The sequence below is a fragment of the Chrysoperla carnea genome, chromosome 2, assembly GCF_905475395.1.
Source record: "Chrysoperla carnea chromosome 2, inChrCarn1.1, whole genome shotgun sequence".
NCBI classification, from domain to species: Eukaryota; Metazoa; Arthropoda; class Insecta; order Neuroptera; family Chrysopidae; genus Chrysoperla; species Chrysoperla carnea.
In genome coordinates, this window is record NC_058338.1 from 33,135,275 (window position 1) to 33,149,143 (window position 13,869).

Sequence of the window (13,869 nt, forward strand, 5' to 3'; positions counted from 1 at the left end):
CATAAGTAATTATAGGGGCGATCGATTATAAAAAATAAAACACGAGAAGTAACAATAATATCGGAAGTTATTAAAAAAGTTTCCAACAAAAGTTATTTGTTTTTCAAAGATAACTATTTTGTCTTGTTAGTTATTTTTCTTCTATCTAAAAAAACCATTGACCAATTTTGCCAATTCACGAATCACATTAATTATTTCATACGATGTTCTCGCTCGATAACGAACTTGAAAGCGTTATTGGTAAATGTTTACTTAAATCACTTTTAGTAAAAATGGCTTTTGGCCCTTGAGTTCACCCGATTCTCTTGAGTCTTACTAACTACAGAAAAATATACGCTTACTTTTCAGGGCATCCCAATGGGGACCCCCACCCCCGAAAAACCGACGGCCATTTGTTTTTTTGAACAAGCCTTCATATTATAAAATAATTTATGAAGGTTACTTCTTTTTGGAAAGACACTGTACATAGAATAATATAACCTATCGGAGACAATTTATGAAGCTTAGACTTATTGTTAGACCCAAGTTAGACCCAATAATGTATCTAAATAATGTCAAATGTTCTTGCTTAGACCATTAGTCAGAGAACAATATCAGTAAATATTTTACCATTGAATATTTTGCCGATATATTCTGATTAAGTACAGTATGAAGACATTTCTCAAGTCTCAACTTTTTTTTTCAGTTCTAACATTAATAATAAAGAGGTTTTTCGTAATTTCGTTAGGTTATATTATTCTACGGGTTATACAATCCATAATTAAGTATCTACGATTCCAGCAGAGACTATATCAGTAAAATTTACCGATATATTCTCTGGTTTCCAGTGTCTTACACTCTGTATGATCAGGAAGATAATTACAAAATTTCTCCGTCAAGATTTAAAATGAATATATCATGATATGATCCATCATTAGCCATTATGACATATTTGGGGAAATATTTTGATTTGTAGGTTATGAACGACATAAGAAAATTACGAAAAAAATAATAACACGTGTATTAATATAAATACTGTAAATTAGAAAAACATATGACCAAACAGGCTAAAAATCTGTGATATGAACAATTGCGAATAAGTCTTATATAAAAAGGATATAAATTTAGGCCTCTAATAACAATCGTTTAAACTATCAACAATGAATAACAATTGTCAATATTTTGTTAAACGTAAAAAACGTTTTTGTCGAATGACAGTTAAAACTGGCCATAAATACTGCGGTGAACACGAGCAAAGTAATGAAAATCTAGAAGAGAAACGAATTCCTTGTCCATTAGATAACAAACAGTATGCTTATAAATTCCTCAAATAAAATTATTGCAATAAAATTATACTATTTAAAATATTATTTATTTTTAGTACTTGCTTTGCCAGTAAATTAACCAAGCATTTAAAAGTTTGTAACGCTAAAATAGACGTTTTACCACCATATATTAAAAAAAATTTTAATGCTGAAAAAATTATTGAAACTAGCGGAAATTATGTGGAACAGACATCGGAAAGATTCTTATCAAAAGCACCCATTGAAGATGTGAAAAATGTATTAACAAAAATTAGTCAAGTGTATAATGGTAATTATTATATAGTTCAAGTCATATTCAAAAGACCTGGGCAAGATTACCTACAATAGAAGTTTTGTAGGTAATTTCTAAAAATGTAATAATAACTGAACATTATGTACAAAACAGAACATGAAATCCCGTTTGTAATAAACATATGAAATTTAACGCGTACTTCACTTGCGGTATAAAAGCAAGTAAAATTCTAGGCAATAAGGAATATTCATGAAATTTAAATTTGGTTCAAATATTTTTCTTTCGTAACTTTAATGACTAGACGTTTCAACTAAACCATTATTTTAGTAATTAATATCTTTTTAATTATTTAAAATTAATTAATAAAAGTACAAGTTCAGCGAGGGCATTTAAAAATTTCTTAAACGGAAATTCAAATTTTTATACGGACGTGACATCATAGTACGGACTTGTCAAATTTGTTGACATACTGTATGATATTATTTACTTACATTTTATATGGTATTTCATTAAATTATATTATTCTACGGCTTTTTATTAGAAAACTTAATAATAACGAGTGTAAATTCTGTGTCGTAAATTCATATTTTTTAAGTGTTAATATACATTGAACTGTCACCAATTGACAGATCACGTACTTATACGTCATCAACAGAGAGCGCCAAAAAACTGCGTTTAAATATCTCAACATTATAATGTATTTTAAATATTACACTTTACACACTTTTAAGCAGTATTTATATTTTTTTACTTTGTTATAACGGTGTAAACAATGAATTAAAAATATAAAAAAAATTCATGAAAATTCCCTATTGGCTTTAAATATTACGAAACTTATTCAAAACTTTAAATCTTTCTCAATTGATTTCAATTTAGAAAGTAAAGAATTCCACAGTCTTTTTGACAATAAAATGGTCGTTTTTGGATCACAAAATTTAAACTTAAAATTCAAACCTAGACAATAATACATGCTTTTGAGAAAGCGTATACCTGATAAAATACATGCTAGAAAAAAAATCATCAAAATCCGTTTGTTATTCTATTTTTATGAAATCCAACCAGATCCCACACAACAATGGAAAGCGGCTTATTTCCGGATAAAATACTCATATAAGTTTATCCGTATATAAGGTCCCGAAGCTGTATATTATCGCCTTTTTTGAACTTTGACTCCTGATTTGTGATTAAAAAACGAATTTTCGAAATTAATGGTCATTGGAGTTTTATTCGAATTTAAAGATTTTCCATAAGGTTTATACAGGATCTCTATGTAAATCAATTTCTTGCATAACGTTTTTACGACGAATGGAGATAAAAGTTGTAAGATTTTAAATGTAGATAGAAAATTTTTAATGAATTTTTGCGCCCATCTTCGCTTAATTAAACTAAAAAGTCAAATTTAATTTTCATGCCGTGTATTATTTTGTAGCTGTTATTAAGGGTAAAATAAATGAAAAAATCTTGGATTATGAGCTACTAACAAATGAAATTTTAAATCCAGAATTTGGATTTACTACAAAGAAACATTTAACACAAACGTCATCCATATTAGGTCATTTACAAAATGCTGAACTTTTAAAACCGAATACGAGCTTTATAGAATTTGGAGCAGGCAAAGGTTTAAATAGTAAAAACAAAATATTCTAACCGTTACATTATAATAAAATTTTTTAAATTTTTATTTATAGGGAAGTTAAGTTTTTGGTTGGCAAAATCTACAGAAAATATATCTGATACCTCTATTGTATTAGTCGATAAGGCAAGTCATCGCCATAAAATGGATAATAAACTAAAGATTGAAAATTGTTCAGCGCAAGAACGTATTCATAGAATACGAGGTGATATTTTGGATTTGGATCTATCACAAATTGATGTAATTCGAAAAAGTAAACATGTGATTGGTTTAACGAAGCATTTATGTGGTGTTGCAACAGGTTTGTATTTCTTAATTTTTAGGTCAAGTACACACAACTGTTTTGGGGCAACGGTTGCAAATCAGTTTTAGTCATACAATCAGAATGAAACTTCTTTCGATTATTATTGGCATACAAGGTCCACGCTAATTGACAAAACATCAGTGTGCAGACCGTCACCAAATTGGCAGCGAGTAACATACACAAAAAGAGTAATTATGATTAGCTAATTCATACTGATGATGACTACTTCGTAATCGAAATAAGTATTTACATAATACAAAAATTGATCTAGGGAATTGGGACAAAATATTCTGGAGTTCTCATTTATTATCTTTGATAATATCTATAACAATTGGTGTTACCTACATCCTGTATAATATCAAAATACTCTTATAATAAAGTTCGAATTAATAACTATTTTAATTTATGTTTACAGATTATGCAATGAGATGTTTAGAAAATTTACACAAGGACTGTAATAATGTAACCGGAATTTTAATGTCTTTTTGTTGTCATCATCGTTGTTTATGGAGAGATTATGTTGGAAAACAATTCTTATTAGTGAGTTTTCATTAAAAAGTTTTAAATATTTTCGATTTTAATAATATTCAATTTTAGAAAAATGATTTCTCCCCTCAAGAATTTGATATAATGTGTGGTGTTGTAAGTTGGGCGACAAGTGGTGTTGGTATGAGTAAAGAAAAACGTAAAGAATTAGAAGAATTATCACAAAAAAGTTTATCATCCACAACAGTAGAATTTGATCGGTATGAATTAAAATTTTTATATTATCGGTACATAGACTTTTCCAGGATAGCGAAGCTTTATTCTTATATTAGTCCGCCTATTTTGAGTGTAATGTTAATTTTTTGTAACCAAGATATAGCACCAATACATGTAAAAAATCGGTAATTTTCCGTAGAATTCAATACACTATTTATTTTTTTTTTCAAACTTACTTTAGGGGAATATTTTAAAAATGGCGGCCAAAGTTGATCAAAAACGGTTGATTTAGTTTTAAAAAAAATAGGCTTTGTAGGTTTTTTATATCATGTACAAATATGAAATATATCAAGGTATACTAAGTTTAAGTCCCAAGTTTATAACGCTTTAAAATATTGATGCTACGAACAAAATTTTGGTATAGGTGTTCATAAAATCACCTAATTAGTTCTTTTTCAGTTGTCCGTCTGTCTGTCTGCCTATCCGTCTGTTAACAGGATAACTCAAAAACGAAAAAATGTATGGAGTTTGTAAATGAGCAACATAAGTCAAGGTCTTGGGTCCATAGGATCCATCTTGTAAACCGTTAGAGATATAATAAAATTTCCGATTTTTTACAAATATTGGTTTGCTGTAGCTTGGTTTTGGCCCGAAAAATGTAGACAGGCTAGACTACCTGTGATACATAATTCTTCAATGAACTGTTTGAATTCATGTGATAGGACAACAGATTTTTCCACCAAGATCTTGATTTGATACAGATCATTGGGCTTTTTTTTGCATTACCTACATTATTTTGGCTAGTTTGATCATTTTCACTCGAGCATCAGCTTAAGAACATTAATATCTTGTTATAGAAACAAGGAGTTAGGTCTTTCACGAGATGAGAAGACTGAATATGGAAAAATGGCTAAATTATTATTAGACTATGGAAGAATGGAATTTTTAAAGTCATTAGGTTTTAATTGTTATTTATATTATTATGTAAAACCAGAAATATCCTTAGAAAATGTATTAATTGTTGCAACCAAATAATAAGTACACGCTACAAATTTTAAATTTTGCTGTTATTATTTTTTAAACTGATTACCTTACAGCAAAGTAAGTGTATAAAGTACATTATTATAGGAATTATTATCTAGGAATTATCTATCCCACTCCATCTTTCTTTAGACCATCCAAACTATTAAGAAGTGTCCTTTAAATAGAAAATAAAATGGCAAGCAAATAATATGTATTCCAAAGATCTTTTTCTAATAATTTTTTTCGATATCTCTGACCATCTCTGACGCTAGACAAAATGTTAAGAATTTGTCAATTTATAGTTGTAGCTGAGTTTAAAATTAGATTTCGATTAAGTATCTTAAAAAATGTGACCCGTCATCCTGTATGACTCTCAAATTTCAAATCGATATTCATAAAAATAACGAAAATATGAGGGTGCCTTCATCTGAAATGCGACACAGTGTATGTAAAAAATAAGAGGTAAGTAGTTTTGAGGTTTTTTCGAAATATTAAGACTAAATTAGAAAAATGTGCTTTATTTATCTTAAAATAACTACATATAGCAACATTTCTGAGGTCACCAAATGACTATAATAAGAATAATGTTATCGTCATTTGGACTAGATTTTTTTTTAACAATTATTATTTATTTTTAACTAAGCAACATAGAGTCTTCAGGTATCATCTTTATCATCAATTAACATATAAACAAAAAAAAAGATCACAATAACACATTTAAGAATAATTATCTATCATACAAAAATGTTTTGTATTTTTTAAATACAAATTACTTTTTTTATTAAATATTTTTTGAATTTTTTTGTTATTAAACATCTCTTCGATGATCACCACAATGAATAAAATAATCAGATACGAATGGATAAAAATCTTCGTACGTTTGTGGGAGTAAACCCCAAAATAATGCTAATTTTGTTGCAACTGTTGATGCAGCGTTTTGCTCTGATACATTATCTGAATCCGGCATCATCTAAAAATCATTTTTAAAGTGTTTCAGTAAAAGTTTAGAAATAGTTGAAAAACCCCAAAGAAAAATCAAAGTTGAATCGCACAATTTTAAATCCAGTGGCAATGATTAAATCCAGTATTCCATTAAGAGTGTCCAAACTTTAAACTTAAATTAAACATCTTGTCATACTTTCTAAAAAATATTATATGACAATTTGTGTGATATAGCAAATGTACCTAACCCGCAGTTCTACTGGGAGGCGCGTTTGTCCTTACTTTTAAAATAACTCGATCAAACCTCATGTTTCGACAACATTCGCAAGTTAACTGATTATTTATTGAATCAGTTGATTTAAAATTTCGTGCCAAACGGTGAATAGTCGACTGATGTTGTCGATATATTTGCGCTGCTAGACGAAGCCCCCGATTATAAAATTTTAATAATAACTCATAAACAAATTGTATATGTTCAAGTTCGAACACTCTTAATGGGAAACCTTTTACTATGATAATTGTGATTCCTGTTACAACTCCTTGCATTGCGGTATAATAGCGTTAATACTGTCTTTTATGGCTTGGGTTTTCTGAAGTCTGATCAATCTACGTTAGTAAGGTATCATTCAAGTCGAAGAAAAGATATTGCCTTACCTTATCTGCAACATGTTTGTGGACAAATCCATCTCCACCGACATAAAAAGTAGAAAAACCATCATACCAACTGCAAAAAAATTTGACAAAATCGTTAAATTTAAAATTTCTTTTAAGTTGATTTTTTTCACTTACTCTTCTTGGGCATTGAATGCATCGCGCATTTTCCACAATTTAAACTTCCAAAACATGAATAAAGCTTTTAATCCTGAAATACCACGAATTCGCCATCGTACTTTTACAGATGAATCTTCCGGATTCACTGTTATTTTTATTATTTCTAATTTAACATAAGCAAATTTCAGGTGGCCAACTGTACGTAATAATGCAATTTGTCTAACATAATGAAATAGTCCGCTAGAATAAAATATAAATTATTAATGACTAGTAGATTTTCCACAAAAAAATTTGTAAACAAAAATTCGTTATTCAAAAATCTTTCAAAAGACTTACTAGTTGAAGTTACCAACGAATTTTCAACTCTGTATCTCTCATAATTTTGGAAAAAATTTACCTCAATATTTTGCCCTAATTTGCGCTATAATATTTATGAAAAAAATGTTTCAAACAAAAATTATTTTTTATAAGGAACAACTTTTACATTTTCCCATTACTTAATTGCCCTATGTTACTCTTAACAAATTCAAAGTCTGGCGGGCGGACAAATGGAAATGGACTAATTAGATAATTTAACACCTATACCAGGGGCGGAAAGTGCCGCCTTTTTTTATAAACAAAAATCTATTTTATTTATTTGGAAATTAAAAAATATTTAATATAATAAATGAAATAACTTTTTAACCATAAGTAGGGTTTACAAAACAAAAAACAATTCATTTTTCAATTATTTCAATGTACATTATTACGCAAGACTTTTTCAACAGCAATTGTATCGATGATTTAGTTCAGATCAACTTGTGGCAAAGTTTCAACTTCAATTTCATGAATATTCCCTATTCTACATAAAAAAATTTGTTAACTAAAATATACTTACACAGTTCGAATGCCCCTAATGTTATTTTCAAATACTAAATTCGGATGATAAATAGAATAGTTCATTGGTTGAATAAATAAATTTGGTAAACTCTCAGATAATACATTTTTCACTTTTAATAATTGTTCTGCAGACGGTTTATTCGATGATATGCTATCATTACTTGGTCTATCTTTGCTGCTACCACTGCCTTGACAGAATAAAACATGATTATCATCATCGTTTTTACGATGACCTAGATTATGTTTACATGATTTATCGATATTATTATGGGTATTGTGATCATGGGATATAAAGGATGGGTTAAGTAAGGTAACATACGCTTTCGCATAATCATTGTTTTCTTCTGTAGAAAGTTCTTCATTAGGTGCTAAGGCTGGTTTTAATTTTGGCACGTACAGCAATTGATGACTTAAATTATTACATAGTGACGGCTCAACAATTCGTGATTCATTTTCAGACGATCGTTGATGTGTGCTTACAAACTAAAATCACAAAAGGATTTAACTCATTTTACCATTTTTTAAATCGTATTTTTTAATTTTTATGATCAATTTTTTAATTATAACCGGTTGTCATTTTTTTAGGGTTATGAGACCTCAATTCAAAAATTTCATTTTCCTAATGATAAAAAACTATAAACATAAATGAAAATACTTTCAATAAACAATGTGTGACATAAATAGCGAATAACTTTAATAAATCAAGCTAAAATTTAAATTGATTTGCTGAAACTTACATCATCCAGAAAAATTGATTTCTCTATGTATTTAATATTTTGCTCTCGCAGATGTTTTCGAGAGATAATTGGACTCAACGAATTTACTCTATTAGAAATTACTCGTAGGCAGATCGCCATTAGATTTATAAAAATATATTATTCTGTAATATATAAAATTCCCTTAAATCGTTTTTTTTTAAGTTACTATTTGCTTCGCCATGCTATGTTGAAGAGAGAGATAGATACAATATTTTCACGATAATAAGAAAATTCTTGCAAATGAAAATTTTTTTTAAGGTATTGTTATATAATAAATATGATAATAATAATCCATGGTAAAAGCAAAAAATTCAGCTAAAGCTTTTCAAAGCACTAAATCAATTGTTTGAATTATTTCTTTAGCTGTCATATGAATTTTTTTTACGTATAAAAACAAAGATGGCATTAGTCTCCACAATTGTCTATTTAAATTTAATTGTTGTACTAGAAATTACTAGAAATCATTTATAATTCGAAAAGTTTAAGTAAAAATTATCTTTTAAAGGCAGGTTTTTATTATTTTATTTAACATAATGGGATAGAAAGGTAGCTCAAAAGTTTAGGTAGCTCAAATTTTCATAAAATAGAGACTCCTCGCGAGGGTAGAAGTGAAGACAGGTACCAGAGTTTAAGGTAGTACTATCGGTAATAGACTTTGTATTCAGAATTTAATGAAACTTGGCATAGTTGTCCATTATTATATCATAATTAACCAGTTAAATTTTTAGGGGCCTTCAGAGAACTGATTTCCCATAAGGATCAATGTTAAAATATCTCTAAAATATCTTTTTTTCAGTTCTCTGACGACCCCTAAAAATTTAACTGGTTAATTATGATATAATAATGGAAAACTATGCCAAGTTTCATTAAATTCTGAATGCAAAGTCTATTACCGATAATACTACCTTAAATAGGCCATTACGGAAATTTATTTCGTAGTATGTATGTACACTTATTTCGTCCTTATCCTTAGTATTTTCGGAAGCAATTTTTGGAAACAAAATTTCTTATCGAACATAAAATATAAAAGAAAAATGCAGTGTTTTTTAGACTTGGGTTCTTACTCGGTGATTACGATTAAAAATTACAATAGCTGTTTTTACATTTTGTAAATTTTATAAAATAAATATCAGACATTTAGTAGTCTGGCCGAAAATGAGTTAATTATAAGTTGACTTTTTTTATATTGTGCAACAAACTAAAGCAAAGATATTTAAATATTAAAAAATTATCAGAATGGTCTGAAAAAATCCTGGCAAATATAAAGTACTAAGCTTTTACTTGTATTTTAACTGTAAAACAGACTTTTTATTATATTGTTAAGCAATTAAGTTGCCCGTTAAAGTGAAGGAAGATATTAAAAAAAAAATAAAAATAAAATAATATTTACACAGAATTTTAAATAGATTTTAATAAGCTATATATAAAAAAAATGTAAATTATAATCATCAAATACATAATGTTTTATAATATACATAACAAAAATAAAATTGTTTTAAATAATTTAACTAGCACATTTATTTATGTAATTGTCTTTTTGTTTATAAACAAAATCATTAGTATTTATAGTAAAGTTCATTCATGAAATTCTTGATATCTTTGTGCTAGCTTCTCAATTTATGTATATGCATTGCACAAAATATTTTTTTCGATATAAAATAACAAATTTTCGCCATCCAAGAATGTATGAAAATTCGAACCGTTAAATATATTCAATTCAAAAAGTATGAAATTTGTAATTTTCCGTATTTAATAAATTGTATGTACGAAAAGCTAAAAGTATGGCTTAAATTTCTACAGGTTCCATGTAATAATAAAGCTTCTGAACCATCATCGTACATAAAATGAGAATAAGTTACAGAGACATTTAGAATTTCATTTAAAATCACCGTAAACAATATATTAAAACAAGTGGAAGACTTTTAACTTCAAACAAAATAAATCTTATATATTTAAACGAGCAATTCTTATATAAATATATATATCAACAATCTCGAAAATGGCTCCAACGATTTTCATGAAACTTATTATAGAGGAACATTTTTTCGAACAAAAAATGTTACCTTTTTAATTAATAACAACTTTCCAATTTAAAGTTAAAGTGTTTATCTATCTATTACCAGTTATGGAGTAGAGCGAGCTTTTCATTGAGCATGAAAGCTTCATTAGCTTGAAGTATTTTTATCGATGAAACTTATTGTTCGAGTTTTAAGCATATTTCAACTTATGTATAATGAGCAAGCAATAATGCTTTCAATGCTGTCAACTTTCTATAGTTTGCTTCACAAAGAAATAGAGGAATTATTTTCAACTGAAATTCAATGTAATTATTTTCAACTGAAACTTGTTGATACTTGTTCGTTTTATTCGATCATAGAATTTTTAAGCTAATTTTGACGAAAAGTGAGATCAATTTTTTATAACATCATAAACGCGTAGAAATAAAATTGTGAGAAGTATTCTACACTTGTTTTGATATTTTTACGTCATGAAAAATGTTTTTATTTCAATGTTAATTAGCATATAATATGTATATTAATATATTTGTATATTATATAATATAATTGACACTTAAAGTATCATATTAATTATCAAGAGAAAAATAATCAGTCATAATGTTTATGATTTAAGTATTTTATTTAGAAAACGAATAATTTTTTTATTATTATGTGTATATAAAAGTGTCTCCTGTTAAAAGAGCCAACCAAATGCAATGTATAATGCATTTGTCATCGTAGCCACATTGTAATACGGCTAGCTTTAGGCTACTAAAGTTAAAGTTACTGAGCTTTAGTATCGGTAAGATATTGCCCAGTTAATGTGAGCTTTGAAGTTCATCATGGAGTGGAAATTACATTTAAGATAGCTTACAAGAAAATAAGTTAATAAAAATATTATTTATTTTGATTATTCATTTTATCTAAGCTCGTGCTTTCAATATAAACTCTACAATAAAATTTTATTTGATTCGAGGTTTAAGGGCATAATATACTTTATTTGCTCTAGCAGAGACACTTTTTCGGTAATTTTTAAGGCAATTAAATTTGTTGACACTTTCTTGTGAAAAATGATGTAAAAAATGGTTTTTACATACAAATATTACATATGGTATTCTTCGGATAAAAGACAATTTGATCCTTTAATGATTTATTGCGTATGAACTTGCTATCGTTTCTTAAATAGAAAAGAGATCACTTTTTATTAGTTCATCGTATTATAAACATTTCAGCTACTCCTCAAATTTTAATAAGTTTAAGTATATTTATTGAAATAAATAGCACGATCGACATTCGAAACGTTATATTAAGAACTTTTATTTAAAAAATATAATTTTAAAACAAACAACAGGCTTACATTTCGCTAAATATCGATGTTTCGATTGCAAGCCAATCATCGTCAGTAGCTAAAATTATTCATATAACACATTACAAACATTCTTTACAAGTGTAAATAATTTTGTAAGTGTAATTTTTGGTAATATTTTACATATTTATTTTTAACTTTGTAAAGCATGCTTGTAATGCTATATGAATAAATTTAGCTACTTATTTCAATAACTATGTATCAACTCGAAGTCAACAAAAATTCATATTTATAAGTCTAAGGTTAATAAAAAGTACTTGTAATACTTATTTAAAATTAAGTGATCAATTTTTGTAATTTGAGTTAGGAAATTACAAAGATTAAATAATCAATACGACGAAAATATAGTTCTCGAAATTGTCTCTCATATTTGGAAATCTTCCACGTATGTTTCTTCTTAGTGTGTATGTTAATTCAGTAATGTTCATATGTAATTACTTAATTAGCTATTGAAAAAGAATTAATATTCGTTTTCTGCTATAAAGCTGTGTATGGTGTTTGCTTAACACAATTTCTGTATTTTTTACATCAAAATCGACATGTATTACGTTTTGTAATTTGTAAAACTGAACTGGAAAAATTTCTTGTTTTACATCTTGCGTTCTGTAGTTTTCTTTTCGTTTATTGAATTTTCCTTTTCCAACTAAGTATATATTAATAATATTGATTTCGTAACATTAATGTAAATAATCAGTTCGATTATCAAAAATGAGGTTATAATTAATGATTGATTTTTAGGAAAGTATTGACTAAAGTAATTTTGTTTTATGTCTTATCTCAACAAAACGAATTTAAATCCGATTTATTTCGAGTAGAGTTGAAATTAGTCTATTTAAGATTTGGAATTTTGTAATATTAATGGAACTATGTAAATTTAGTTTCATTTTGCGAATAATATTGAATTTTATAATATTATTAAAAGTAATCATATAAATAAATGTAAAACTAGAGAGCGGGTCATAAAATAGCCATATTAACCTCCTCACTCTTGGTGTCAAAAGGGAGCAAACAACAGCTAGGCCATTCTACTGTGTTCGCCTAAAACTTACAAGAGCATAGTTGAGAAGAATGGTGGAACTCTTGACAGGGCACTATCGACTGAACTACCTCCTTCATAACTTGGAGATATCTGATGATCCCACTTGCAGGGCCTGTATGGAGGGAGACAAAACCTCCATACATGTTTTTTGCATCTACATGGAGTCAGATTTAGAATGTTTGGGTCCGAAACTTTGGATTCACTAATCCTGAGAGAAATGGAGAAATCCCAGTGGAGAAATTTTGGGCTTTTTGCGTCACGTCTGACCTCGACAGAATCTTAGGACTTTATCTGTTTAAAATAGCATCTCGCCTTCGGATGGCAGGTCGTTCTCAAGGAGGGCACAAAGGATCCCCTAGTCTAGGTATTAGGAACCCATTGGCGGTACTCCTCTATTGTTATTATTATCAAATCATATTTAAAACAGGGTTTTGATGACAAAAGAAAAATGTTGCGTTTTTTATCGTTCCAAAAGTCAAGTTTTTTTAATTGCATTTTAATTAAAAATGTAATTGTTTATATGGCTCCAGGCATGGAGAAAGTACGCTGTATAATATAAATTTATCAACTTGGTGGAAAATACGGTAGAAAAAATGCGAAAAATACTTTTGGCCAGTATACTAAACATTGTTTATCATGAGTTGTAATTTCAAATAAAGAGTGAAGAGATTAACATTACCTGAAAATTACTTCTTATATCTTAGACTCAGTCTCAATTTGTTCGTGTAAGTTTAATAATAAAAATTTATGTTCCTTTTTTTAATATTTTAGAGATTGAAAACATGAAATTTTTAACAGAACAATTTTTCAACAAGAATTTTAACAAACATTCGAAAATTAAGTTTATCTAACCTTTTGTATTATTTAATTTAAAATTAATAACAAAAAATACAACAGTCTTAAATTGTCCTTCATGTGA

General features: G+C 27.8%; 2 protein-coding genes across 2 annotated transcripts; one reads left to right on the plus strand and one right to left on the minus strand.

Annotated features, from left to right (window-relative positions):
- Positions 1 to 966: 966 nt before the first annotated feature.
- LOC123293423 (tRNA:m(4)X modification enzyme TRM13 homolog) lies at positions 967 to 5,234 on the plus strand. The gene is made up of 7 exons (XM_044874241.1): positions 967 to 1,288; positions 1,361 to 1,572; positions 2,966 to 3,154; positions 3,225 to 3,470; positions 3,889 to 4,013; positions 4,071 to 4,219; positions 5,033 to 5,234. The coding sequence occupies exons 1-7, from the start codon at positions 1,140 to 1,142 to the stop codon at positions 5,208 to 5,210; spliced, it is 1,248 nt and encodes a 415-aa protein (XP_044730176.1). The 5' UTR covers positions 967 to 1,139; the 3' UTR covers positions 5,211 to 5,234.
- Positions 5,235 to 5,700: 466 nt separating this feature from the next.
- LOC123293426 lies at positions 5,701 to 8,748 on the minus strand. The gene is made up of 5 exons (XM_044874245.1): positions 8,528 to 8,748; positions 7,789 to 8,273; positions 6,930 to 7,151; positions 6,795 to 6,864; positions 5,701 to 6,168 (listed from the first exon to the last, which is right to left on the minus strand). The coding sequence occupies exons 1-5, from the start codon at positions 8,645 to 8,647 to the stop codon at positions 6,007 to 6,009; spliced, it is 1,059 nt and encodes a 352-aa protein (XP_044730180.1). The 5' UTR covers positions 8,648 to 8,748; the 3' UTR covers positions 5,701 to 6,006.
- Positions 8,749 to 13,869: the final 5,121 nt, after the last annotated feature.